This window comes from Myotis lucifugus, unplaced genomic scaffold, assembly GCF_000147115.1.
Source record: "Myotis lucifugus unplaced genomic scaffold, Myoluc2.0 scaffold_12, whole genome shotgun sequence".
NCBI lineage: Eukaryota > Metazoa > Chordata > Mammalia > Chiroptera > Vespertilionidae > Myotis > Myotis lucifugus.
Window position 1 is genome coordinate 847358 of NW_005871060.1, and position 26527 is coordinate 873884.

The 26527-nt window shown below is 41.5% G+C and overlaps 1 protein-coding gene across 1 annotated transcript in view; it reads left to right on the top strand.

The window, feature by feature from the left end:
• The window catches only part of FRAS1 (Fraser extracellular matrix complex subunit 1), a 268392-nt gene that overhangs the window by 28678 nt on the left and 213187 nt on the right, over window positions 1–26527 (top strand). Inside the window, 5 exon segments of the mRNA XM_023750302.1 lie at window positions 3204–3293; window positions 5362–5397; window positions 7072–7219; window positions 8656–8799; window positions 10112–10246. Coding sequence (XP_023606070.1) covers window positions 3204–3293; window positions 5362–5397; window positions 7072–7219; window positions 8656–8799; window positions 10112–10246 — 553 coding nt within the window.

Sequence of the window (26527 nt, forward strand, 5' to 3'; positions counted from 1 at the left end):
AAGAATATTGCTTAGCCTTCTTTCTATGCCGTACATCTGTAAATAATGACCTTGGTCAATGACCTTGTGTAAACCTGGGCATGTTAACCTTGGTTAGTATGGTTAATGACCTTGGAAAAGCTTGGACATACTAACTTTCCAACTTCTGTTTAGTTGGATATAGAAAGATGAACAAGACACATTCTGATCTAAGAGTTCCTAACCTTTGGGGAAGTCAGATACATAGACAGAAATTATAATATGTGGTGACACTAACAATTATGGAAGTATGAATTAAATGCATTAGGAACACCTGCAGAAAATGATTATGTCTGCCCAAGGGAGCAGTGAAAATATGCTACTGGTATTTTTATTCAATTCTCACCTACTTGCTGCCTTTTCTAGAATATCAAGGTCATTAGATTTCTAATCTTGGATAGCAAGGGTGGATTAAGTCTAAGTGTTTGCACATCCACAAAGATGAGGAAGCAAATTGTGCAGCTTCACAATTGTAATGATTATCTCACTGGTTATCAACAGCAGTATTCTGAAGAGCATTGAAATCAGCACACAACTCTTCTTTAAAAAGGAGAACATGGTGCCCTGGCGGGTGTTGCTCAGTGGTTAGAGCATTGGCCCACACACTGAAGGATCTCAGGTTTGATTCCAGGCCAAGGGAATGTACCTGGGTTGCAAGTTCAATCCCTGCCCAGTGGGGGCACATGAAGGAGGCAACCAATCGATGTGTCTCTCTCACATTGATCTCTCTCTCTTTCTCTCCCTCCCTCCCATTCTTTCTAAAAATCAATGGAAAAAATATCTTCTGGTGAGGATTAACAAAACAACAACAAAAAAAGGAGAACATGGTATGACCCTTGTCTTTGACATAGTAAAACCAAATTCCTAGACGTAGGAACATAAATAAATCAACAGTAGAATAGCACAATACGATGATTTTCATTTTCCTATATTTTGTGTTATCTTTAAAGATGAATTCAGATAAAAAAGTCAAAAAAGTCAAATTACCTTTTTTTTTAAGGGATCTAGCATTCATGCATACAGGGGTGGGCAAAGTAGGTTTATAGTTGTGAATACGTGAAACAGAGTTTATTATTGTATTATGTTTATTAATCATTATATTATTTTCCAAGTGAACAACTGTAAGCCTTCTTTGCCCCACCCTGTATATGAGACATAAACTTATGGGGCTATTGATGGGCGATTGTAGCAAAGTGCATGGGAGGGGGTAGGCAGGCCATAAAAGTGAGGTGCCTTCCCCTTCTCCAATAGAGGAAAAGCCTCTCAGAAGAGTGTTTCCTTTCCCAGTGGGCAGGTGTGTGGAGACTTTTGTCTGGTGGGTGGATATAGGTGTGATTCAGTGGGGAGGGGTGAGCAGAATTAATTTGGCCCATGCAGCAGAATCTTCTCAAAAGAAAAAGAATTAGTTTTGTTTCACAAAGCAATTTTTCTCCAAGCAAAAGTCAAAAGCTAATTGGAGTGAGTTCCCCACCGCAGTGAACTGACACAGTTTGGGGCATCCAGGCTTCTATAAATAACAAATCTATTTAGAACTAACCACCTCACCAAAACCGAATCCTTGCTGCCCGGGAGCAGGGCTTGCTGTTATTTACAGGAGCAAAAGAAAACTCAGAACTGCCACCTTCTTTGCTTTGTTGGGGTGATGCAGGCTCCATCTTCAGTGTTGTCTCTGTATTGTAGTGGGCACTCAAGAATCTCATGCATTTTGTCTTTAATAGAAGTACACATAGTCTGTCTTGTTTCAAAACATTGTTTTAAGCAACCTAGATTACATGCCTATAAACCCCTTTTTACGCTTTCAAATCAAATTTCATCGTGTTTCTGGGTTATGCCTTCACTACTAGCTCATTTGTCACATTTCTGCAAAACAATTTATATGTAAATAGTCTGCTCTCTGTAGCACCCATTGGCCTCTGATTTGGCATTAGATTTTGATAGGCATCGATCTATAGAACTCCCTTCTTATTGACATAACTTCTTAGACACTAAAAAGTTCATGTGTGTGGTGTTTTTTTGTTTGTTTGTTTGTTTGTTTCTTTAAAATGTTTATGTTTTCCTTCATTAAAATAATGCATTTTCATTTTAGGAAATTTAAGACAAGAAAAGTGGAAGAGACTTTAAAATCTATTCATAATGCTACAATTCAAAGCAACCAATGCTATTTTTATATTTTTCTTTCATGCACAGTGTTTTAAACATAAAATATCATTGTGATTATTCTGTTTAAGCTATCTTACATGATTTAATTTTTTGCCTAACATGGTTTCTGCACTTTAAATATAATATAGTTCCCAAATGAAATAATGTCTTCATTTAAAGAGACATCACCATTTTTTAGAAAATAGATATATCTTTACAAAGTGAAAAGTGCTTTCAAGAACACTTTTTAGCTCATAGATATTAGATATTAGTGTAGGCATACAAAAAATTGTAAACGGAGATTGTATTTTTAATAGATTCCCTGAGAGGTAAAGCTCCAGTGGAATTATACTTTCTAAATTACAAAATTCAGAATTATTTAATTTTTATACTAAGTATTTATTATTATTTTGTAATTAAAAACAAAAATTTTGAAATTGCTGATATTGGGAAGTTAAAATAATAACAATTTGAAAGTTAAACATCTACTTTCCTAGTGTGGCATTTCTTTCCTTCCTCATAATTTTTAAAAATAGTGATTATGTAAGTCAGATAACAGTTTCAGAATATTGAATATTGAACGTGTCTGGTTTTGTTTTCAAGGGAAAACATTGGTTTGACTTGAGCTGTAAATGAAACCGAACCACAAGTTCAAACCTTGTGTATTAAAGAAAGCCTGATCCTTTTCTGAAGCTCATAACTTTCCAAGACTGTAACATTAACCTTGGCCATTCTTGTTATTCATGTTAGCTCCTGATCCTAGGTAGGAAATTATGGAGGGATCTGTGCACAAGTATCACCAGAACTCGGAAGAAAAAGGTTTTGGGGATGACTAGTGACTGTACTGAGCAGACTTTCTGTAGGAAGACAGTGCAGTGGTGGTGGTGGTGGTGGGGGGGGGGTGGGAATTCAATGAGTCCTGGGCCAAAGCGCAAGAGAGCGCTCAACGTTTTTCATTCCAGTCAGTGAATCCAGCTGCTTCGAAATTTAGCATTGCTACCTGGGGATGTTAATTTGATAAGTCTCTGCAACCCTTACTTCTACAGGGTGAAGAATTAATTCACTTAGATGGAAAATGCTGTCCTGAATGCATTTCAAGGAGTGGCTATTGTGTTTATGAAGAAAATGCAGAATTTGTGAGTATTGGGCAAATAACTAAAGGCTATTAAGAACTAATAATTCAAAAAAAGAACTAATAATTCAAAATTAATTTAATGAGGGGGTATTACATCCTCATTTCTTTCACCTACTCATTTGTTCAACAAATATGATTGTGGACCTACTGTGTGACAGGTACTGGGGATGCAGATGCGGACATAGTAGGTGCAGTCCATACTCTCATGGAGCTTACATTGTAGTGTGGGGACACAGAGGACAAAGTTCTGCCTAGAGTATAAAGCAGCTTTATGGACTAGGGAGTACCTGGGATGGAGGCAGGTGCTCTTTTACATAAGGTGGTCGGGGAAGTCTCTCAGGCAGAGAAATTTGAGCACAATTTCTCAGCAATTGAAAAAGCCTGAAGCAGAAATGTGTTTGGCACGTTCAAGAAACCGCAAGAGTATGGCAGCCCGACTGGTGTGGCTCAGTGAGTGTCAACCTAAGAACCAGAAGGTCACCGTTTGATTCTGGTCAGGGTTGCAGGCTCGATCCCCAGTGTGGGGGGTGCAGGAGGCAGCTGACCAATGATGCTCTCCCATCATTGATGTTTCTATCTATCTCTCCCTCTCCCTTCTTCTCTGAAATCAATACAAATATATATTTTTTAAAAAGTGAGTATGGCTGACACCAAGTGACTGAGGGGAAAGGAGTTGGAGATGAGGTTCAGTGATAAAGATGCGTTTACCCTGATGCAGATGGCAGCTGCTGGGCAGTGCCAAGCAGAGCAGTGCCTGGGATCTGGATTACTTGTGAGAGGATCATTTGGGCTGCTACTTGGGCGAGGGACAGAGGGGACGAGATTGGAAGTAGGTGGTTCCGTTCAAAGGTTTTGCCATAGTCCAGAGAAAGGGTGATGGTGTCTTGGCCTAGGGAGGAAGTGGTGAAAAGTGACCAGGCCCTGGATTTATTTTGCAGATAGGATCGAAAGAATTTTGATGGATTGGATGTTTTGAAACTATTTGCTAAGGTTTTATTTCTCCCTATATCTATATATTTTTTCATATATAGCCAAAGGAAAAAAATATTTATCTTAATCTTTTCAAATGTACTCTATTCATGTAGCCCATATTTTTCACATGAGGTTGTGGAATGTTAATAAGTTCACCGTGTTCTTAAAAAACCTGCCCGATGATCATAAATACAACTGCTTCATTGACCAATCAGAGGAGGATTATAAGCATTAGGATTAGGTACTTTGATTCTTTGATTTGTGAACTGATTCCTATATACTTTTTCTCTGTGATCTGGGTAGATTGCATCTATCCACCTGCCAGTGTGCTGTATGTGCTGAGGAGGCAGTATTGTGTAGGGTTAATGTGCAGGCACTAGGTTGAGATCCCTACTTTGCCACATACTGTGATCTTGGGCAAGTTACGTAATCCTCAACTGTAAAGTAGGGATAAAAATGGTACTACCTCATGGGTCTATTGAGATGATATGTATAAAGCACTTAGAACAGTGCCTGGCACACACAAAACAGCTTTAAAATGATATTATTGTTATTATGTTGTTGGCATTGTTTGTTAATAGTGGTGTTTCATAGTTCAGTCATTCTTGTTTCTTAAGAATTTAAGAGATTAAAGGTTCCCTATAAATGTTGAATCTGTATTTTCTCAATCATAGTATTAATTTTTCTGCTCATTTTTGGAGGTCAATTAAACTCAGTGGAATTAAAATAAATTTTAAATTATTTTAAATAAGTGAAATCCCCTTAATGCTCTTTCTAGTTCTGCACAAGATTCAAGAGTTTCTTACAAAGTTAGATCTCTTGACTGTGAAGTCCTTCCCATTTAGGGGAATGGAAGCCAAGTGCTCAAACACAAAGTGAGAATGAGAATTTAAAAATGTTTCCTGGCATCTTGTCTTCACCTCATATTGCTATGCTTTTCTTGTTTTATATAAAGATAGATTTTATTCCTATTCATAACTGACGAATGGTGTTGCGTGTCACTTGGGGGAAGATGGATAGTTCCTAATGAAAAAACAGATAGCTCAGCCTAATGGTGTTTTTAGTGGTATAATAAAAACATTTCTCTTTGTCCCTAGATGTCCTCAAATGCGAGTGAAGTTAAACATATTCCAGTAAGTATAGATTTTTAACTTTATATAGACACTTATAAAATTGTTTTAAGCAATGATCTGCATAAACTGTTCTGTGGAACCTTACTGCCTTAGGATTTTTAGCAGTCATGTTTGATGGCCATGGCCTCAGATTAAGAATCTTAATAATAACTAAGACTTTGATTCTTTGAACTTTTCCTCCTTTCTTTAGCTTGTTCCCCCCTTCCCCCCAATAATTGGTAAGTAATACTTCAACTACAAGCTCCTGCATAGATCCTTTTCCGTTCTTGTGATGATTTTCTCCTGAATTTTCTGGCCTAAAATAGCTCAGTTTAGCCATTAGTGCAATTTCATGTACTGCAGAGCATTCAAGAGAGAGCTTTTGGGTCTTGAGAGAGTTCACTCTCCAAGCAATACCACGTGTTCACTCTCTCTATAGTGTTTGCAGGACAGTGTTGTATGGTTTCTTTTTAAGGGAAAATGAAAGCATGTTTGTTCACCTAAGCAACCTTACACTGTTGGAGGTTATAGAATCTGGTCTGCCTTGAAATGGAAGAAAAGCATTTCTGCTTTCTCAAGATAATCTCCCTCATTTTTGTAATATTGTCATTCATTGTTGCTAAATACTGCCACATTGGAATTTTAACATGGTTTGGCTTAATAAATATTTTATCAAATCTTTGTCCTAAAATATGTTCTCCTATTACCTGTTCTACCTCCTTCATCACCCCCAAAACCTTCTGGTGGGAACCTTTGTCTCTTTCCTATAATCTGGGCAAGTGGGATAGCAAGCAATAAATAAATAAATAAATAAATACTCTTTATAATTCACAGTAGATTCTCTGTCAAAGTACTAATGTTTATTACCACAATTTGCTTGGCGGGAAAAACTATTTTAAAATATATATATATATTTTTATTGATTTAGGGCGGGAAAAAATATGTTAGTGTAAAGCTGCCCATGGCACATCTACAGCCCACTAAAAGGCTACCTGCCAGGCCCTAACCAGTTTGGCTCAGTGGATAGAGCGTCGGCCTGCAGACTGAAGGGTCCCAGGTTTGATTCCGGTCAAGGGCATGTACCTGGGTTGTGGGCACATCCCCAGTAGGGGGTGTGCGGGAGGTAGCTGATCAATGTTTCTCTCTCATTGATGTTTCTAACTCTCTATTCCTCTCCCTTCCTCTCGGCAAAAAAATCAATAAAATATATATTTTTTAAAAGATACCTGCCAGAAGTTTCACTAAGAATACAATGACACTACTGTTACTCTTACCTTAGCAACCATAAGGAAATTCAGGGCTTCCACCAGCTTCTTATTGTTATTATAAAAATTGTAGGTAATGTATCTGTTAATCACTAGGTACCGAGTAAACCCCTCTGGCGTTTTCTCTGTGAGATGGGATGGGAAACAAGTGCTCTATGCTTCTTTCTTATTGTGGGAGGCCCAGAATGCTTTCACAACGTATCTCTCTGCCTGGGTTCTATATTAAAATAACCCAATTAAAAACAAAGGATTAGAAATACTGTCCTTTTAAATTTAAGACACTTCTACTAATGTCCTATTTCAGAGTTAGGTTTGACATGGTACTGATCAGGAGCCTTCACTTTGTCCCATATGGAAATGATAAGTTCTCCATCAGCAAACTGTCTTCAGAATCTCTGCACTCTGCTAACACCTTTATTGTCTCATGTAGGAGGGAGAGGAGTGGGAGGATGGCCCTTGCAAGCTGTGTGAGTGCCGCGGGGCTCAGGTAACTTGCTATGAGCCCTCATGTCCACCGTGTCCAGTGGCCACACTAGCCCAGGTGGTGAAGGGACAGTGCTGCCCAGAATGCACGGCAGGTGGGTCCATATCTAATTTATTTCTACTGAGATGTTTTCTGCTGTCAAAAAAACTCAGAGATCCTCTTCCCCTGCCCTTGCTTTTTTTTTTTTCTTCCAAACCACCCATTGACTTTGTTGGGTTTTTTTTGTTTTTTCCTTCCTAATTTTTCTAACAAATGATGTTAATTAATTTTTGTCCAGGTATTTGCCAAATTCAACGGATGATGAGTATATGACCCCTGGCCAAGTCATTAACCATCTCTAAATCTTAATTTTCTTGTCAATAAAATGTGTTTTATCTACCTCACAAAGTTATTGTGAAAAATCAAATAACATAATTTTTGAAAACTTGTAAAGGCAACTATTTGGTAGGACTGTTTCAATTTTTAAGCTATAAGGACAATTGCTGAAAGTTTGTTATGGATGTCCTTTTTTTTTTGTTTAAAGGTGAGCTATTAAACAGATGGTTTCTTTTGCAATTCTCAAAAGGGTTTTTGAAGTTTAAAGACTCATTAATTTCTTCCAAAAGAAATTTTTACCTACTTGTCCTGGAACTCTGCTTTCAAATCACCTGGGGTGGAATTAGTTCCAGTTAATAATTGTTGGCAAGCGCTGGGGTTACTCTGGCTGAGCAGTAATTTGCCTATGAGCTTTGTCTCTCAGAGAAGTGGCATTTTCTTCCATTCATATTTCATAATTAATTGTTTTCATCCATGGGTTGCAGTTTTTCATATTGGCAGTTGTAGCACTCAACTTATTTTGGCTAATCACAGTGTTTCGTGAAGAGTGTATTATGAGAAGAGCAAAGCAACTTTATGTTTTAATTACATTACCTTCACCAAAGTGGCTCTCTGGGTTTTCCAAAGCAAACATTTAGCACATGATAATGTAGCATACCTTGAAAATCATGTCCTTGACAACTTTAATACCTGAAGGAAATTCTTTGCTGAAAATTACCGTTAAATTCAGTGATAATCCCAGTTACTGGGAATAAGATTTGACATTTTAGAGAAAAATAAGAAAACTGGCTGTATTTCTTTTAAAAAAAAATGATTTAAAAAAAATCGGTTTTATGTCTTAACGTTTTATGCACATCAAAGCTTAAGAACATCTGAAAAGTCATAAATTATCGAATCTGTTTAAATCATATATTGTAGAGCTAGCCATTCCTGTCTTAAGAGGAATTCCTGCAGGTAGAAGCATTAATAGGCTGGTTTGGTAATGTTTTTAGCATCTTTAATTTGAAGCTATAGGAGACAGTGATGTCATTTCAGATAAGGAGGGGTTTTAGGAAATCTTGCATTAAAATAATTTTTTCTATTTGGGAGCCTTTTTCTACTTAAGTTCCAGAGTTTTCTGTTCTTCATATTCCATGCAGCTCTTTTTTGGGGATGATGTAAGAGAAATAAATTAGATGGTCTTTACTGAGTTTTCTTCTTTATCTTTGATTGCAGTTTACTGCCACCCAGACTGCTTGACCTGTTCTCAATCTCCAGACCACTGTGTCCTCTGCCAGGACCCCACGAAGCTGCTGCGGAATGGACAGTGTGTGCACAGCTGCGGCCCGGGATTTTACCAAGCTGGGGCCCTCTGTTTAGGTATGGCTCCAAGCAGAGCATCCAGAGGTGGACAGAGGCTGACTGCTGTCAAGGAGGGGGTCCTGGATGCAGGACATGCACAACTTCCAAACCATTATTAGATAATAAAGCCATCCATAGGTTACTCGGCTTCTTTATCTGCAGGTCTCTTTCTTCTAATATTTTACAGGTATTTCTAGTCTTACTGGCAGATAGGTGATGGGAGGGCAGATGCTTGCTATGTAGTCATAGCTGGATTTTTCATTTTTTGAAGGATAGTAATATCAGGATGCTTGGTGTCATTTATTAAAACATGCAGTGAATCCAAGATAGAACTTTAGTATTGACACGGACCTTTGAGATCACTTATTAGAACTTTCTCATTTTGCAAATGTGGAACCTGTGGGACAGAGTATTAACCTGCTTTCTCAACATCACACAGGGAGTTGGTAATAGAGCTTATCTCTCATGGGTTCTTACCAGCGGATCCAGAATGTGTTCATGTGTATTTTAGAATTCTTATATAAAGTGAAAAGGAGAACTTACCTGGGAAAATTTAGTATGGTTGAGGTCAAATCATAGTTGCTTTTTTTCTATTTCTGAATCATAGGGTTAACTATGAATTTAAGAGTGTATAGGTTCATACCCTGGCTGTGAGTATTTAAGCTCTCTGTGCCTCAATATTCTCATCTATAAAATGGGGTAACACTGGTGCCTTCCTCAAACGGTTCTTGTGAAAATTAAGTGTGTCAATGCATGTGAAGTGTCTAGGATATAGTCATGGATCAATATAGGTTAACTGTTTTTATTATTTTTGCGATTATTCATTTACTCCTACTTTCTCTCCTGATTTATAGTCTTCAGACTGTTTGAAATTTATTTATATCTCTGCCATAGGTTGTGAAGGGAAAGAGGCCAGGGGTATTTTTGTGAAATGGTTGAGTGAGAAAGATACTGGGGACTAGTGGATAAAAAGAAAATAACTCAGATCCCTGAACCTAACTGCCTGGCTTCAAATGCCAGTTTCATGTGTCCTTGGTCAAGCTCCTTAACCTCTGTGAGTTTGTTCCTCATCTGTAAAATGGGGATTAATAATATCTATCCCATATGGTTGTCATAAAGATGAAATGCATTTGTATATTAAAGCACTTTGTACAGTGCTTGGCATGAAATAGGTGCTCTATGATTAAAGGCTAAGATTTTTTTTTTTTGCTTTTTTATTCCCTGTGACCCCAGAGCCTCAGAATTGAGCTGTGCAGGAAATGACTCTGCAGTGGTGTCTTTGAGCTAATCAGAGCTTCCCTTTTCTTTCTCCCAACGCTGTCCGGAGCAGCCTGCCAGCCTCAGTGCTCCACGTGTTCCAGTGGCCTGGAGTGCTCCTCCTGCCAGCCGCCCCTGCTGATGCGGCACGGGCAGTGTGTGTCCACCTGCGGGGATGGCTTCTACCAAGATCGCCACTCCTGTGCAGGTAACCACTGGCCAGACCAACAGCTGGCTGGGCCACTGGGAAAGCCACTCCCTACTCCTAAGCCATCTGGGGTCACTAGGAGCTGTAAGTAGCTTCCAAGAAATTCTGAACGGACTCCTGATGGGATGAGAACAGTGGGTGAGAGAGAGGGCATATGTTGTTTTTATAACCTCATTAGTGCTTTAGTGCTGTGCATATGTGATGTCATTTTTATAAGTCTTTCTGCACACATTTGGGGGCACTGGGACAGTATTTAATTAACCCCATACTTTTGGTTCAGGATTGTCATTATGTTATAAGTTAGATTCCGTCATAGTATAACTACAAAGGGCTTAAATGAAAATATAGGAGAAAATACATCTACATATTTTTTAAACTTCATTTCCACCTAAAGAGAGAGGGAGAAGCAGAAATAAGAAAGTGACATCATAATAACGAACTTGGACAAAAAAGTAGGCATTTAAATGTGCTCTTGCTTTATTATCTATGTATTTTATCAGCTTTATATGCATACTTTTATTTTAAATTAATATCTAGTTGAAATTCTCATATTGTAACAGTCTCTGGAGGTGGGAGTAGTCTTAATATCATTTAATTTATTGTTTATACTTGATCACTTTTGCAATACTGTTATGATCATGGGTATAAGGAAAAAAGTAAATATATGAAGAATTTCTAAGTGCAGAAATGGGAGAAGGGGTAACAGTGAAAGGAAAGACAGAGGCCGCGTCCTAAGGGCGGAGTCCTCTTCCAGAGGAGACAGGTAACCAGGGGTGCCCAGAGGCTAAGGCAGGTCTGCAGTGGAAGGTAAATTTGATAAGGTAGACCGGCCAGAGGGAGCTTCTGGAATGTTACTCCAGGTATTATGGCAACTACACTATCACCTGGGCAGAAAATGGGCAGATTCATGAGAATCAGAAGGTGGGCCAGTTTGAAGGTCAACTGATATGCTCCTCTCTTTCATGCCCTTGGTTAGATTTTCAGGGAAATCATATGAAGGAAAAAGATTAAAAGAGAATAAGTGCATAACATTCTTCAGATGTGCAGGCTGAAGAGCTCTAAGGCCATGTGAAGATTCCATGTGGGGAGGCTGCTGGCCCCCTCATTCCAGGCTGTGGTCAGAAGCACAGTCCACGGGACTGTGGACATCATCTTAAAAGGAAACACTGGTGCTGTCAGTGCATGCAGATGTGAGGGTGGTGGGGCCAGTCCTTTGAGGGAATATGGAAGCCACACTAGCTTCAGAGCCTGGCTTGAGGGCTACAGGAATATCTTCTGTGTCTCTGTATCCCCAACATCAAGGGCTGCACAAAGCATTCAGCATTTGTTGAACAAGTGTGTGATGATGAAGGAACGTACTACCCCTTGGTGATCCTTGATGGACCGTGTTTCAATACAAGTTTCAACCATAAAAGAGAAAAGAACCCTTAATGTTTATTACTTGTCATCTTCTATTTACGTGTTATTTTAGAACAGGTTCAGAGTGGGCACATACAAACGGCTTTGTAAGTGTCTAATGTTTGGGCAATTTAGGTAAATGGCTGAAATTTCAATTTGATGAAATCATTGGATGTATTCTTCACTCCTTTCTTCTATCCCATCAAAAAGACCTCCTACTAGCACTCCTGTGACAGATTTGCCTTTAAGATGGAATTAATTTCCCTTAGATTTTATTCCACCCTCCCTACTGCTTCCACCCCCTACCACATATCCCACACACATATTTACTTTTTATTTTTTTTTCCTATTTCTTTTGGAGGAAGCATTCTCCTTTCTCTTATGCCCACTGTTTTAATTGGTGATGTTAATGCTGTTTTAGGGCACTTTAGAATAGGTAATGTTTCACTTGATTATTGGTTTATGTAGCTGACTGCTTTCACATTCCATCCACAAAGCCATACACAAATGCCTCTAGTAGAGAGTTGCTGGGAAAATTTAATTCCTTCCAGGGAATTAAACCAATTTGCTTTAGTTCAGCCTGGTTGCATTTTTATGCATAAAATGAGAAGACAGAAGAGAGCAAGAGGAGAGAGAGAGAGAGAGAGAGAGAGAGAGAGAGAGAGACAGAGAGAGAAAATGGTTTTAAAAAATAAAGCTAAACTTGTGATCAATTTCTATATACTGTCTTGATGCTGAGACTACTGCCCAAATAATCTTTTTTAAAAAAATTGAATTTATTAGAGTGATATTGGTTCTCAAAACCATACAGGTTTTAAGTGTACAACTCAATAAAACATCATCTTCACACTGCATCGTGCACCCATCTCCCCAAGCAAAGTCTCTTTCCCTCCCCATTCCCCCCTTTTTCCCACCTCCATCTCCCCCCAACACCCCCTTCCCCTCTGGCTATCACCATGCTGTTGTCTGTGTCTATATACTATCTTTTTGTTTAATCCTTTTTCATTATTGGAATTTTTTCCAATATTTCTGCTTGTGTCATTTTGGGTGACTTTTCACCATTGACCTTCGAAGCTGGTTGGTCAACCAGTGCTCTTTCAGTATGTGTTAAACTTTTCAAAAAGAAGCCTGCCATTCTATGATTACAACAGGTTTTTTCTGGATTCATTCCTCTTGGCAGGGTCATTTGTGTTATGTTGGCATAATTCTCCACTTTATTGACCCATCAAAACCAAAGAAAGTGAACATTGTGCTGAGAAAACTAATTACCAGGAATTACCTGATTAATATTCATGCTCACTGTGTGAGATATAGACAGAATGAAAAATGTGGGGCAGAGCCAAGTAGCACATAAACATGGCTCTTCAACAAAAGAGTTCAAGCAGGTAAGCCAGGGGGGAGTGAAAGAAGACAAGAGTCCTGCCAGAAACCACACCTTTAAGAGCCCTTATCATTTTCCCTTTCCCTCAATTCTGTGGCATATACACACATACACACATGCTGTATTCATTCAGACCTGGACATATGTGTACATATGTTAATATTATTGTTATACTAGTGGCCCAGTGCACAAAATTTGTGCATGGCAGGGGTGTCCCTCAGCCCAGCCTGCACCCTCTCTAATCTGGAACCACTCGGGGAATGTCCAACTGCTGGTTTAGGCCCGATCCCTGGGATTAGGCCTAAACCGGCAGTCGGACATCCTTCTCACAATCCAGGACTGCTGGCTCCTAACCGCTTGCCTGCCTGCCTGCCTGATTGCCCCTGTCTGCTCCCCTGCTGACCTGATCGCCCACAACTGCCCTCCCCTGCTGGCCTAATCGCCCCCAACTGCCCTCCCCTGCTGGCCTGATCGCCCCCAACTGCCCTCCCCTGCTGGCCTGATTGCCCCCAACTGCCCTCCCCTGCCGACCTGATCACCCACAACTGCCCTCCCCTGCTGGCCTGATCGCCCACAACTGCCCTCCCCTGCTGGCCTGATCGCCCACATCTGCCCTCCCCTGCCATGACCCGCCTCCTCTGCTGGGACCAGCCTCCTCCATGCTGTGCGGAGCCTTGGGACCCCCCCCCCAACCCAGGCACCATGCAGAGTGGCCACCAGGCCCTGCCTCCGCTGTGCATGCAGCCATCTTGTGGTGGCCATCTCGTGATGACGTTGCGTGCGAGGGCCACCTAGGCTTTTTTTAGTATAGATTCTTGTGCTTGACTACATTGAATAATGTTGTACATATAGATAACATTATGTGCCCCATACCAGTCCCTGATTCCTTTCCCTCGCCTTCCCCAACTTTGGAGTTTGATGCTTTGTCACTAACACTCAGAACCACCCAGTTTTGATACTAGTCTCAACCAGAGACAGGTAACGTGTAAGTTGCCTCTTTCCCACCACTGGTAAGGCCAAGGCATAATCTCCCTCTTAGTACCCACATCTCACTATTTAGGCCTGGCATTCGGGCTTCTGCCTTAACCTCTCGGCTAACCTGGGATCTGGTCCAACATGCCTGTTGCCCAACCTGTCCTGTTCTTGACACCATGACATCAGGCCCTAGGACTGGACTTCTACTTTGCTTCCTGCCACTTTGCCCTGTTGTGATCCTTTTTCAGGAATGAATAGCTCATCTCATCATCGCCCCCAGCCTGATGGTCAGGCTTGAGGCATGTGTAGATGCTCCTTGCCCACCCCCCTCACCCCCATCACCTTGCCCCCTTTTTGCATGGCTCTTGGATACCACTTGTCCTGAATGTATGGTATTCTCCTATCAGAGTGGTGGTTCCATTGCCTCTTCTTAGAAATCCGGGCATTAAATCTAAATCTGGATTCAAGCTGAGCTCACCATGACCTCAGAACATTCTTTCTTGCTTGTCTTGCTCCTCTTTTCAATCAAACTCTGTTCCAGTCTGGCAGGACCATTGAATTGTGCACACAAATCCTAAATATATGAGCTCAGAAGAAGAAAACTTAAAACAAGCAAACTAATATACTCCATGTGAGATTAGTTTGAAATGAATAGACTTTGAGTAGAGAAAGAGTAGAATGTAACCCATTTTTATATGTGTACCAGTGTTTGTTTTGTCTGCTTAACACTTTTGTTATTCATAATGGCCTGAGGATGGAGCTGTGTTACTCCATGGCGAGAGCTGCCTTCATTCTGCAGATCCCGAGATGGGAAAGAGGGAGTGCAACACGGCACTTAAGACCATAGGCTCTGCCCTGATCAGTTTGGCTTAGTGGATAGAGTATCGGCCTGGGGACTGAAGGGTCCCAGGTTCGATTTTGGTCAAGGGCATGTACCTTGGTTGCGGGCACATCCCCAGTAGGAGATGTGCAGGAAGCAGCTAATCGGTGTTTCTCATCGATGTTTCTGACTCTCTGTCCTTCTCCCTTCCTCTCTGTAAAAAATCAATAAAATATATTATATATAAAAAAAAGATGCCTCAAATTAAAAAAAAAAAAAAGACCGTAGGCTCTGGAGACAAACCACCTGGATTCCAGGCCTGGCTCTGCCCTTTACAACGAGCACCTCTGGAACTCTGTGTTTTAGTTGCCTTATGGGTAAAGCAGAGACAATAACATCGGCCACATAGTGTTCTTGTGAGGATTAGATGAGTAAATGCACACATGTCCTTAAGGATGTGCCTGCTACCTAGAAGCCCTGCATATATGTTAGGAGATTTGAAATGTACTTTCCATGGCCCCTCTTCCCTGTTCCCTTTCTCTCACTCCTCCATTCATTCCCTTTTGACCACTCTAGGTCCTGAGGATATGAAGATAAATAAGACTCTGTCTTTGCCTATAGTGATCTTCACTGAAGGCAGAGTTAGCCGCTGCTTACAGAGTAACACAAAAAGTTTAAAAACTCAAGACCTATGGAGTTTATTCTATATCTGATTGCCATGTGGTCTTAGATTTTGCAACTTACAGAATCAAACAGTTGAACTCTACCACTTGTTGCTATAGGGTTTGGGGCAAGTCACTTAATCTCTTTGAGCCTCAATTTCCTCAACTAGAAAAAGGGGATACTATTATCTACTTCAAACCATGCTTGAAAAGATGCTCGAAAATGTAAATATATTTTGCCTTGCATACAGTGTATGTCTGACAAAGGGCAGCTATTGTCATTATCGAATTTGTTCCTTTATTCTTCAATTTACGGGGATGAAAACCAAATAGCCTGCATTAAGAAACAAAGAGTCATGGTGTTAAGTGTCTGAAATAAAACAAAATCTACTTTTATATGTTATGGGGAAGTAAATATAATACAGAGAACAGATTACTGTATTACTGTATTCATCACAACAAGTAAAAATCCTTCTATTTTCTTTAAATGCTCAGATTAAATGATGAGAATCTGTAATTATTTGTTTCTCAGCCAATATTATTGTATATTGAGAGAGAAAACATATTAAGAAAACCCATAAAATTTACATATAGGATGCTGGCCTAGCTGAGATGTAAAAGCTGTGGCTTGAACAGAGGAACTCCTGAAGTTAATTATTTGTTGGAACCATGGTTGACTAGCGCAGCCTTCACTGTGGAAATGAAGCACTAACCCCCGGAGCCAGGCCCAAAGCAGTGAAGACCTGATGGGTCCTGGCATTATGCTCCAGCACGTGGCTTCACCCAGCCAGCCGAGCCCGGGGCAGCCCTCTTAGCAAAGGCATCTAGGGAACTGTTTTTCTGAAATCTTCAAGAAGACAAGAGCCCTCCTTGCTCTGTTGGGATAGTCATTGTTAAGCAGGTGTTCTCCATGGCCCATCCCTGAAACCCCAGAATTGGAAGGTCAGTCCAATTTCATTGCCAAATCACATTTTTACTGTGGGGGCCCGGCACATCCTAGCACTTGGTCTTCACTCATTTTGTTCTGGCCTTTTAAGTCTTGTGCATTGTTCAAACATTCTCTGGCATTCTAGAGCAATTATGGTGTCTCTCAGTTGCTGAATGCCTTGTGAAGGGGACTTACTGCTTCAAGTGATATTCCTGTCTTCTCCATTCTGTTTAACAAATATCTGTTGAGCCTCTTCATTGTGTGTACCAGGCACCAGGGATAGGGCAGTGAACAGACACACAACTGCCCTGTGGTTAAGGAACTTCACTTTCCCACCTGAAGAAGAGTGTCGGTAAACAAGTAAGATAATCTCATAGTTACCGCTCTCTGAATCCATTGCTATCAGTGCTATAAAGACAACTTTAAAGGTATGTTAATAAGAAGTGACTGATTACTGAGGCAGGGATATGTCTTAAGACGTTTGAATTCCTCACATTGTTAAGTACATATAAGGCCTCTGGAATAATTTTTGTTTGAAAAAGTGTGATAAACCCTTGCAAGGAGGAGAAAGGACAGGCATGCCGAAGTGTTGACGTTCAGGTGATCTGTCTTCCATTAGCTTCTACTATTTACTCCCTGTCAGCATTCCTGGCTAGGTGTGGCCTGAGGAAAACTGCAGAATCTCTGTTTTTCCCCAGTCCTCTTTTTCTTCTCTTAATGTCCCTCTTAAGGTAGTGGGGTGCCTTTATCAGCGCTGGAAGGGTGACTCTGAAACAACTGTCGCTGGAACTTGGCAAGTGTCCATGGACTGTTTTAAGCTGTGCAGAAGGAAGGACCAGCACATCCTACCACTTCCTTATATGTATGTTTCTAAAGTAAAAAGGAACCCAAAGCAGCAGGTGACAGTGGCATTCCAAGTCCCCTTCCTCTTTGGACACTCATGTCAAGGATACTTGGAGAGAAGAAGGCAGAAGCAGCTGGTGGAGTTTTGCGCGGGACCTTTCCTGTGGCGGGAGACTGGCTGTGTTTGGCATTTGCCTGCCTGGCTTATAGACCCCAGCTGTGTATGGATGGACCCCGGCTATGTATGCCAAGAGACAAATGACAGAACAAAAGGATCACATTCCAGCAGAGAAAGCCCAACATAAATGCAAGGGAGTTTATCTTCCAGACAGATCCCATTCTTCCTGACAAATCTGAACCCCCAAATATTTCAGCTATGGATTACAAACTAGTGACAAGTCTTCTGGCTTTCTGCCCAGTGCCTAGTGTTCTCAGTTATTTTAGCTAGACTGGATGGCATACATTCTTTCTCTTCCCTGTATCCCACCCCAACACTCTTGCTGTTCCTCCCTCCCCTTCTGTTTTCTGCTGCCTACAGTGCTCACAGCACCTCTGTGCTATCGCTGCCCAGATCTGAGCAGGCTAGGCTAGAGCAGCCAGGAAGTCTGAGAACTCTGCCCATCAAATACTTGGTTTTGGTTGGTGGTCCCTCCTTTGGCTCTTCAGATTCTGCAGACAAAGAGACTCAATGTATCACTGGAGAAATCAATAGCCATTTAATTAACAGGTGCTGAGGAAATACCCAGGGAGTCCTAGCAGCTGTGGGTGGCCGGTGGTCACAGGGGAGAGTGGAATCTGAGGGTCCCATATGGCTCATCAAGCTAGGCCTAGCTAGTCACCGCATTGATAATCCTTGGGGTGTACTTGTGTTGTAGAGTTAGCAGTATAAGTAGAAGGGCAGGAGGTAGAAAGGATGAGAATGTTCCTGGTAAGCTGGCCTGGCTGCCTCTATCCCAACTTGTATACCAATGAAAAGCTGGCCGACTTCATTGTGTGTACCAGGCACTAGGGATAGGGCAGTGAACCGACACACAACTGCCCTGTGGTTAAGGAACTTCACTTTCCCACCTGAAGTGGGAGTACATCTCTCTCCATGTGGACCTGCCAGAGCCTCCTTCAGCCTGGAAGTGTCGCTTTCAGTTCAAGCTCCATGTCTACAGAAGACCCTGCAAAAGATTCAGATAGGTTATCAAAGACAAGTAAATTACTCAGCTATATCACACATGTGGTTACTAGGTTAACTAGTTGTTTACCCAGCATGTGCCTTAGGGAAAGGACCACAGGCTTTTTCTTTTTCTCCTTCAGTAATTTTCCCTAAGTACTTAAATGAATTCATGTTTATTCCAAAAAATAATTTGATAAAGTTAGCAAAATTCAAGGCACAATAAAAAAAAAAATCAGTGAAAATTCCTGACTCAAGCTCTCCCAAATCATTACTGTTAGTATTTTGGTGAATGTCTTCCTAGTTTTTGAATTTCCTGTGTGTTGTATACACAGATATATGTGCACACATTGGCTGTGTGCAAGAATTCATTTAGCTAAACCTCTTTTGCTTGATGTTTCTTCCTAATTTTTCCATTATCATAAATAAGCATGATGTGAAAAATTTTAGTAGAAGTTTTGGTGAATTTATTTGATTAGGGTAAATTCTTAGACATGATTTCTGGGTCCAAGTATATATTTGGACACATACTAATAAATTACTCACTTTTTTAAAAGTTGTAATTTATACTCGTACTAGAAATGCAAGAGGATGCCTACTTCCTACAACCTTTGTCAAAACTAGATATTATAATTAAGTTTGTCATTTTGATTGATGTAAAATGGAATCTTGTTTGTTTATTTATTTATTTATTACTTATGTTTGGGATTTATATGAAGAGAGTTGAGTTCATCATAATTACCAGTTCATGGCTCAATTTCACCATTGGCCTAGGCCAGGCTATTCTCTTGCTTATGCATCTGTCTATCTGTCTGTCTATCTATCTATCTATCCTTTTTGTTCCCATGACCTATTTCCACTTTACTTCACCCCAGCTCCCCACTTGAGTAACTATTCAAGGCAAGTTAATGTGTATTTCATGTATGTGCCCTCTTATTGCTTTGTAAGCATGTGTCTTAAATATTCACAAGCATTACCAGATTGATATTTAATTCTCTTTATTTTTTTAAAAAAAACAAACTTTATTTTTGTTGACCAGTTTTGGGTTCACAGCAAAATTTAATGCAAAGTACAGAGATTTCCCATATTTCTTCTGTCCCCGATGCATGCATCCCCCACCAGAATGGTACATTTATTACAATTAGTGAACCATGCTTTCACTTTTTTCCTCTCTCAGCACTATTTCTGGGATGCGTATGTGTTGTCATGTGTACGTCAAATCCACAGCACCTAGTTGCCACTCTCCTGTTTAATTTGCTTTTCTCTGGCTCTTCATGAGACTGGAGATTTTTTCATGTGTTTACATTTTTTTTACTATAAACTTCCTTAAGTCCATGTGGGTTTTCAGAACATGTAGTGACCGGACATTCCTGTTGCAGGGGACAAAGGCGTCAGTTGGCACAGGGAGGCAGGTGGAGGGCAGAGACCCAGCCTGATAGGGGACAGAAGATTGGAGTAAAAGGATCCACAATGATGACTACTCAGATGAGCTTCTCCTTTTAAATATGTCTGGCATTTGAGCTTCTTAGGCAAGTAGCCTTGGCCTCATGTGGGTCTGTGATAGGTGGAGGGGAGAGTAGTCTGCCCGGCATCTGGGTTTCTCCGGGAGCTTCACCAAGTTTGCTTGATGTTTGTAGGGTTTGCCGGGAAGAGCTTTAGGGTGGGAGGCTCTGCTGGAATAATCCACGAGGGCCCTGTCACTTCCCTTCACTCCCTTTCGAAGTCAGCCTGCCTCTTCCATAGTCTTTTATGCCCTCTCCTCTTCTGTCTGCATTGCACTTTAATTTGCTCCCTTTATAATTACTCTGCTTTTAACACCAGTGGAAACAAATGTGCTGGATTTCCTGGGGTATGCACTCATATGATCACATATAACTTTCTCTGTTTTCTCAAACATGCCATCTCATCATATCCCTGTGAACAAGGTACAACAAATACAGTTGATCCTTGGAAAACAAGGGCTTGAAATGAGCAGGTCCACTTATACACAGATTTTTTTTTCAATGAATATACAGTTGACCCTCCATATCCCTGGGTTTTGTATCCACATATTCAACCAATCATGAATTGAGAATAGTATTTTCGATCTTCAATTAGGAATCCAAGGATGCAGAAGGTCAACTTTATCCGTTGATTGTCACCATTATATAGGAGACTTGAGCATCCTCAGAGTTAGATATCTCTGGGGATCCTAGAAACAGTCCCTTATTAATACAAAGGGACTCATTGAGTTTGTGGGGCGTCAAAACTTATACACAGACTTTTCACTGCATGGGGGTTGGTACCCTCACCTCCATATGGCTCAAGGGTCAGCTGTATTACTATTCCCACTTTGCAGATTAGGAAAGCAAGGAACCATGAAGTTGAGTTGAAGATAGAAACATTTTCCATCCAACAAGAGCTTCTTATTGGACATTGACCCGTTAAAACTTGGCAAGGGCTTCCTGGTCATTGGTGAGGTGAGAAGGAAAGCAAGCCATTGCCACAAAATGGGTAAAGAACAGAATGAAGCCATCTGTGTCTGGTGTATCTCCCTGTGCCTGGAATTTGGGCTGTTTCTGTGGTGTTGCGAGTGGATACTTCTTGGCACTTTGGAAATCTGAACTGCAGCCTCAACTGATGCCTGAAAGGGGCTGCTGATCAAGTGTGCAAGTTCCCTGGTAGTGGCAGAGCAACTTGCCAGGGAGAGGATGGAAGAGGTGCCAAACCCAGGCTCCTACTCCTGAGGAGCAGTCCCAACCACACAGAGCTCTCTGAGTCTAATGCCTGGGTCTGGGTAGGCTTCCTGGAGCATCAGCGGCCTCTAGGAAGTGCTTGTTTTAGCATTTCCCAGAAAGGCTGCATTTTATTCTTAGAGAAGCACAGGCTAAACAATTTTTAAAGCAATCTTCTATCTCAAAATTATCAAGTACAAAACACGTTTCTTATTTTGAGAGTAGGGTTTCAATATGTAGTTGCCACCCAAAAAGTAATGTGTTCGTTTTCATTTGAAACACATTGCTCAGCAAGCCAATCCATGCCGTGCTAGGCTCCAGCCGAGTCAGGGGCTTTCCCAAAGAAATGATCGACTGCATGCAAGATAAGAAGATAACTTTCCCTCATTCTTCGTCTTTTTGAATTTATTTGCCACAATTTTCACAGTGTATCACTCAAACCCTGGGTGACCTGAAATGTATCACAAAGAGGACTTATGCTGAAAAGTCAGGGAGTGACCTTTTATTTTCCATAATAATCCCAATGTAATAGAAGTCACATATAAAATAAGTCTGCAAGAAGAGATTATCTGCAGTAGCATATGTTCAGTTAGAAATTAGAAATCAATTGCAGAACACAGTGGGAGTATGTCATAAGAAATGACAGCTAAAAAAAAAAAAAAAAAAAAAAAAAAAAGGAAACTGACAGCTCAGCATAGTCCTGGGTAGAAATAAAAATTCCTTCTGCTGTTCTATCAGGCCATGGAACATAGCTTTTGTCTGATATGGAAAAAAGAGAAGGCCTGGCATCACATTTGGTTACTTTGTGTGAATATAGCACCATAAGCAGATCTGGGCTCCAACACTTACCAGGTAAATTTTATAGCCTCAAGTTTATCTATCTTAAGGTATCCTATTTTCAGACTATGACCTGATGGTTACAACTCATCATGTAGGCATGACTATATAGAAGATAACTAATAGGATAAAGTCCCCGTAGGAAAAAAAAAAGCTATTAATTAATTAATTTAACATACATTTAATGAGTCCTGACTGTGCACCAGGCATCGATCCTGACACTGGGGTTAAGATGACTGAAACATGGCCCCTGTTTTGGAGGATATTACATTCCATTGAAGGGGATCAAGCTGTAGCTGAGTAATTAGTGCAGTAGGATAAATAGAACAAGATAAGCATGTACAAAATGTACAAAGGGCCGCAGGAACATAAAGGAAGGACCAACCAACTTTGGACAAGCTCAGCAAAGCTTCACAGACGTAATGACAACTTAGGAGGCCTTCTGAAGTGTCAACAGGATTTAAGGAGCTGGGTGAATCCTCTGTGGGGCATCCAAAACCTCTGACAGGCACATGGCATGCACAGGGTACCCAGTTTCATGGAATTGGCGAGCATGAGGGAGGCTGCAGAAGGCAGGTATGAAGAGTTCTGTAGGGCTCAGTATGTGATGGGCCTGAGTGCATCCCTGTCTGTGGCCTCTATCCTGATCACCCTTGGCCCCTGTTCTGATGGGCAATGCCAGGGGTAATATTAAAGACTGGAGGCCCAGTGCACAAAATTCATGCACTGTGGGGGAGGGGTCCCTCAGCCCTGCCTGCACCCTCTAGCAGTCTGGGACCCCTCAGGGGATATCCACCCTGTGGGAATGCATTGACCACCCGGGGGCAGCTCATGCATTGAGTATCTGCCCCCTGGTGGTCGTGTGCATCATAGCAACTGGTAGTTCCACCATTCGGTCTATTTGCATATTAGGGTTTTATTATATACTAGTAGCCCAGTGCACGAAATTAAAAGGGAATTAATTGCCCTAACCGGTTTGGCTCAGTGGATAGAGCATTGGCCTGCGGACTCAAGGGTCCCAGGTTCGATTCCGGTCAAGGACATGTACCTTGGTTGCGGGCACATCCCCAGTGGGGAGTGTTCAGGAGGCAGCTGATTGATGTTTCTCTCTCATCAATGTTTCTAACTCTCTATCCTTCTCCCTTCCTCTCTGTAAAAAATCAATAAAATATATTTTTTTAAAAAGGGAATTAATTAGCAGAGATATTTTAATATTGCTATTTGCCCTTTCTCTATAATAGAAGTGTGAGAGATGAAAGGAAATTAGTAAAATGTATATGAAAATAATATATAAATTTATTAATAAATAAACAGTAACAGAAGAAGCTGATTCCGTGAGGAAAGGGGCTCCCTCCTCCCTCCTGTCAGGGTCCGGGGTGCAGGAGAATGGGGTTCCTGGCTGGCAGGCCACTGACAGCAAGCTATCCAACAGCGGATTCTGTGAGGAATGGGGCTCCCTCCTTTCTACTGTCAGGGTCTGGTTTGAAAGTTGGCCATGCCCCCTGTTGGGCCAGACCCAGAGTTCTACCACGCCATGGCCTCCACCTTAGCAACCCAGAAATGACTACTGCTGGGCGCTCCTGGTGCTCTGAGGGTGGGTTCTTCCCTCAGGCCACATGGGAAACAGCTGGGGAGGGCGCAGCCCTTGGCAAAATGACCCAGGATTCAGTGGGTCCACGCTTCAAGGGCGGGTTCCTGCCTCAAACCCCACCCTCACCGGAAACAGCTCCAAGAAACAGCTCAGGGGAGGGCACAGCCATTGCCAAGACAACCCCTGCAGGACTGACTTCCTTCCGCTTGGTTGCGGTGGTTCAGGTTGTGATGAACACCACCCATGGTTTTTATATAAGTAGAGTATATAGATATAGATGTAGATATAGATATTTAACACAGGATGGCACAAATCAGATCAGTCAGGAGGAGGGAGGACCTGAGACCCTCTTCTGTCCTCAACCTCTTGAAGGATGGTGCCTGCCAGGTTCCAGGGACAAGCCAGAGTGTCATGGAGGGGACAGGACAGTGACCAATTAGCAACCAAATTGGAAGTATTTGTACTATTTTAACAGCCAGCCCAGCTGAGTGTCTGCACTGCCATCAGTCAGTCCATGAGGAGAGCTAGTTGTTCTTTCTCATCTCTGCTTCACCACCTGGACTAAGATGATTTTATCCCTCACAGATTTCTTAATCACCCTCTCCTCTCCCCACTGCAGAACAAACTGTCTAGAAAGCAAAAATGGTCACTTCCACTGCCCTCATTAAAACTCTTACAGGATGAAGTTCAAGGTCCTTACCCAGTCCTGCCCACGTTTGTGATTTGGCCCCTGTTGTCTTTTTAGCCTCAATTCCCATCATCCCCTGGGGCACATACTCCCTGAGCAGTTTGCACATTACCACCAGTGCAGTGTGCTCAAGTGAGAGGTGGTTTCATTGTTTCCTCTGTAGGCGTCAGGTACTAGGCTTACCTGTGGCTCTGGGAAGGCCTCACAGGCTAGCGCAGCATCTTGCACAGAGTAGGTGTTTCTGAGCATTGATAGACAGGTCAACCTGGCGGACCTTCTTAGATGTGAGGTTGGGCTTCTTTTGTTTATTTGTTTAGGTAAATACTTTGTATCAATTCCTGAGTCAGTGAGACAGAGACATGAACAGTGTTAGACACTTCAGACAATGACTATGGCCCCTGATTGAAGGGTAGTTGAATAAATAAATGACAGATTTCATGTGTATTGAGGGTAGTAGAATTTGTTACTGGGATCTTTGCATCCATGTCTTTAGTTATAATGTAGTGCTAGTAGTTATCCTAATATGTAAAGAATTCTGTGTACCACTTGTAAAATACCAATGAGATGTTAAATGTAAATGAAGACACTCAAGAGATGTTTGTAGAGCACCAAACAGTATGCTTGGTGAGGAGTTAACAAAATAGAAATGGGCTTTGCTCTCATGAAGCTTATGGGCTCATGAAACCAGATAATAAGTAAATGTTCCTCCATTTCTGCTTCCTACTTGCCATCAGTATCTCTCATTTGGACCACAGCATTGCCTCCACACTGGTCTCCCTACCTTCACGTAAGCCCTTGAGCCCTCTATTCATGGCAACCAGAGAGAGCCTTTAAAAATCTAAATCGGGGCTTGTGTCTATCCTTCTTAAGGCTGTTCATGACTTCACATTGCAATTAGGATAGAATCCTAATTTCTTTCCATGGTCTCCAAGGTCAAGTTTGATAGGGCCTCTGCCTTACCTCCAGTAATGAATCAGGCCACCCTGTCCTGCTCTGCCCCGCCCCCACCCCAGCAGCTCCAGCTCCAGCCAGGAGGGCAGCCTTCAGTTCCTTGAACCCCAAGCTCCTTCCCTTCTCAATACCTTTGTGTTGTTCTTCGCTCTGCCCATGCTGGTTACTTCTCATCCTTTAGCTCCACCTAAAGCCAGTCCTTTCCAGCCTCACCACTGTTATTCTTTATCAGAGTCCTGCTAGCACTTAACACAAATTGTCATTTTCTCTCAATTCATTGGGGAGAAAAGTTGTCTGAGATTGTGCTTTCATGTGCAGTTTAGAACAGAGAGGAGAGGACTGGGTCTTGAGATTTGCAGTGTAGTTATCCTTTCTTCTGTTTCCAAACAGATACCTAATTAAATTACTTAAGTGAAATCCCCAAGTCACTTGCAATCAACTAAGGCATCCCTCCCACCAGTTTTGGTCAGACTGAATATGTCTGCAAAACAGGTTGTGTTCCATTGTGAAGCAAACATTTTGAAAATTAGAATGCATAACAAAAGCAAAGGTGGGGTTAACCATACAGAGAGTTACGTCTGAATATACTCAGTCTAGAATAGGCCTCTCTAAGGTGAAGAGCAAGCCGAAAGAGTAATAAAAATTAAATGCTGGAAATTTTGGAGTCTTAAAGGAAGGAACAGTGTTGGTCTGGGAACAACATATAGTTAGAAACCTAAAGTGTAAGGAAAAAGCAGGCTCTGTGAATCCTCAGGGTGCACGTTGAGAGCCGATGCTACTGGGGGTAACCAGAGCTTGTGGGAGATTGAAGGAGTTGTGAGGGAGAGCAGGAGAGGGTATGCTGAGGGATGGAGAGAGAGGAGATGGAAAGGGAGGGGAAAAGCCACATGGTCAAACGATACTAGGTCCTTCAAGGTCTAATCAAGGACTGGAGGACACGGTGTTCCTTCCTTAGCTGATTGTAGATGGTGCTGGAGACAGAAGTGTCTCTAGCTGTGTGGCTTTCACTTTGCTGTGTGGCTGCAAAGGCAACATGACAGAGCGACGTCTGACCTTATTAGACAGTCCATCTTCGTCTAGGACAGTGGTTCTCAACCTTCCTAATGCCGCGACCCTTTAATACAGTTCCTCATGTTGTGGTGACCCCCAACCATAAAATTATTTTCGTGGCTACTTCATAACTGTAATGTTGCTACTGTTATGAATCGTAACGTAAATATCTGATATGCAGGATGTATTTTCATTGTTACAAGTTGAACATAATTAAAGCATAGTGATTAATCACAAAAACAATATGTAATTATATATGTGTTTTCCGATGGTCTTAGGCG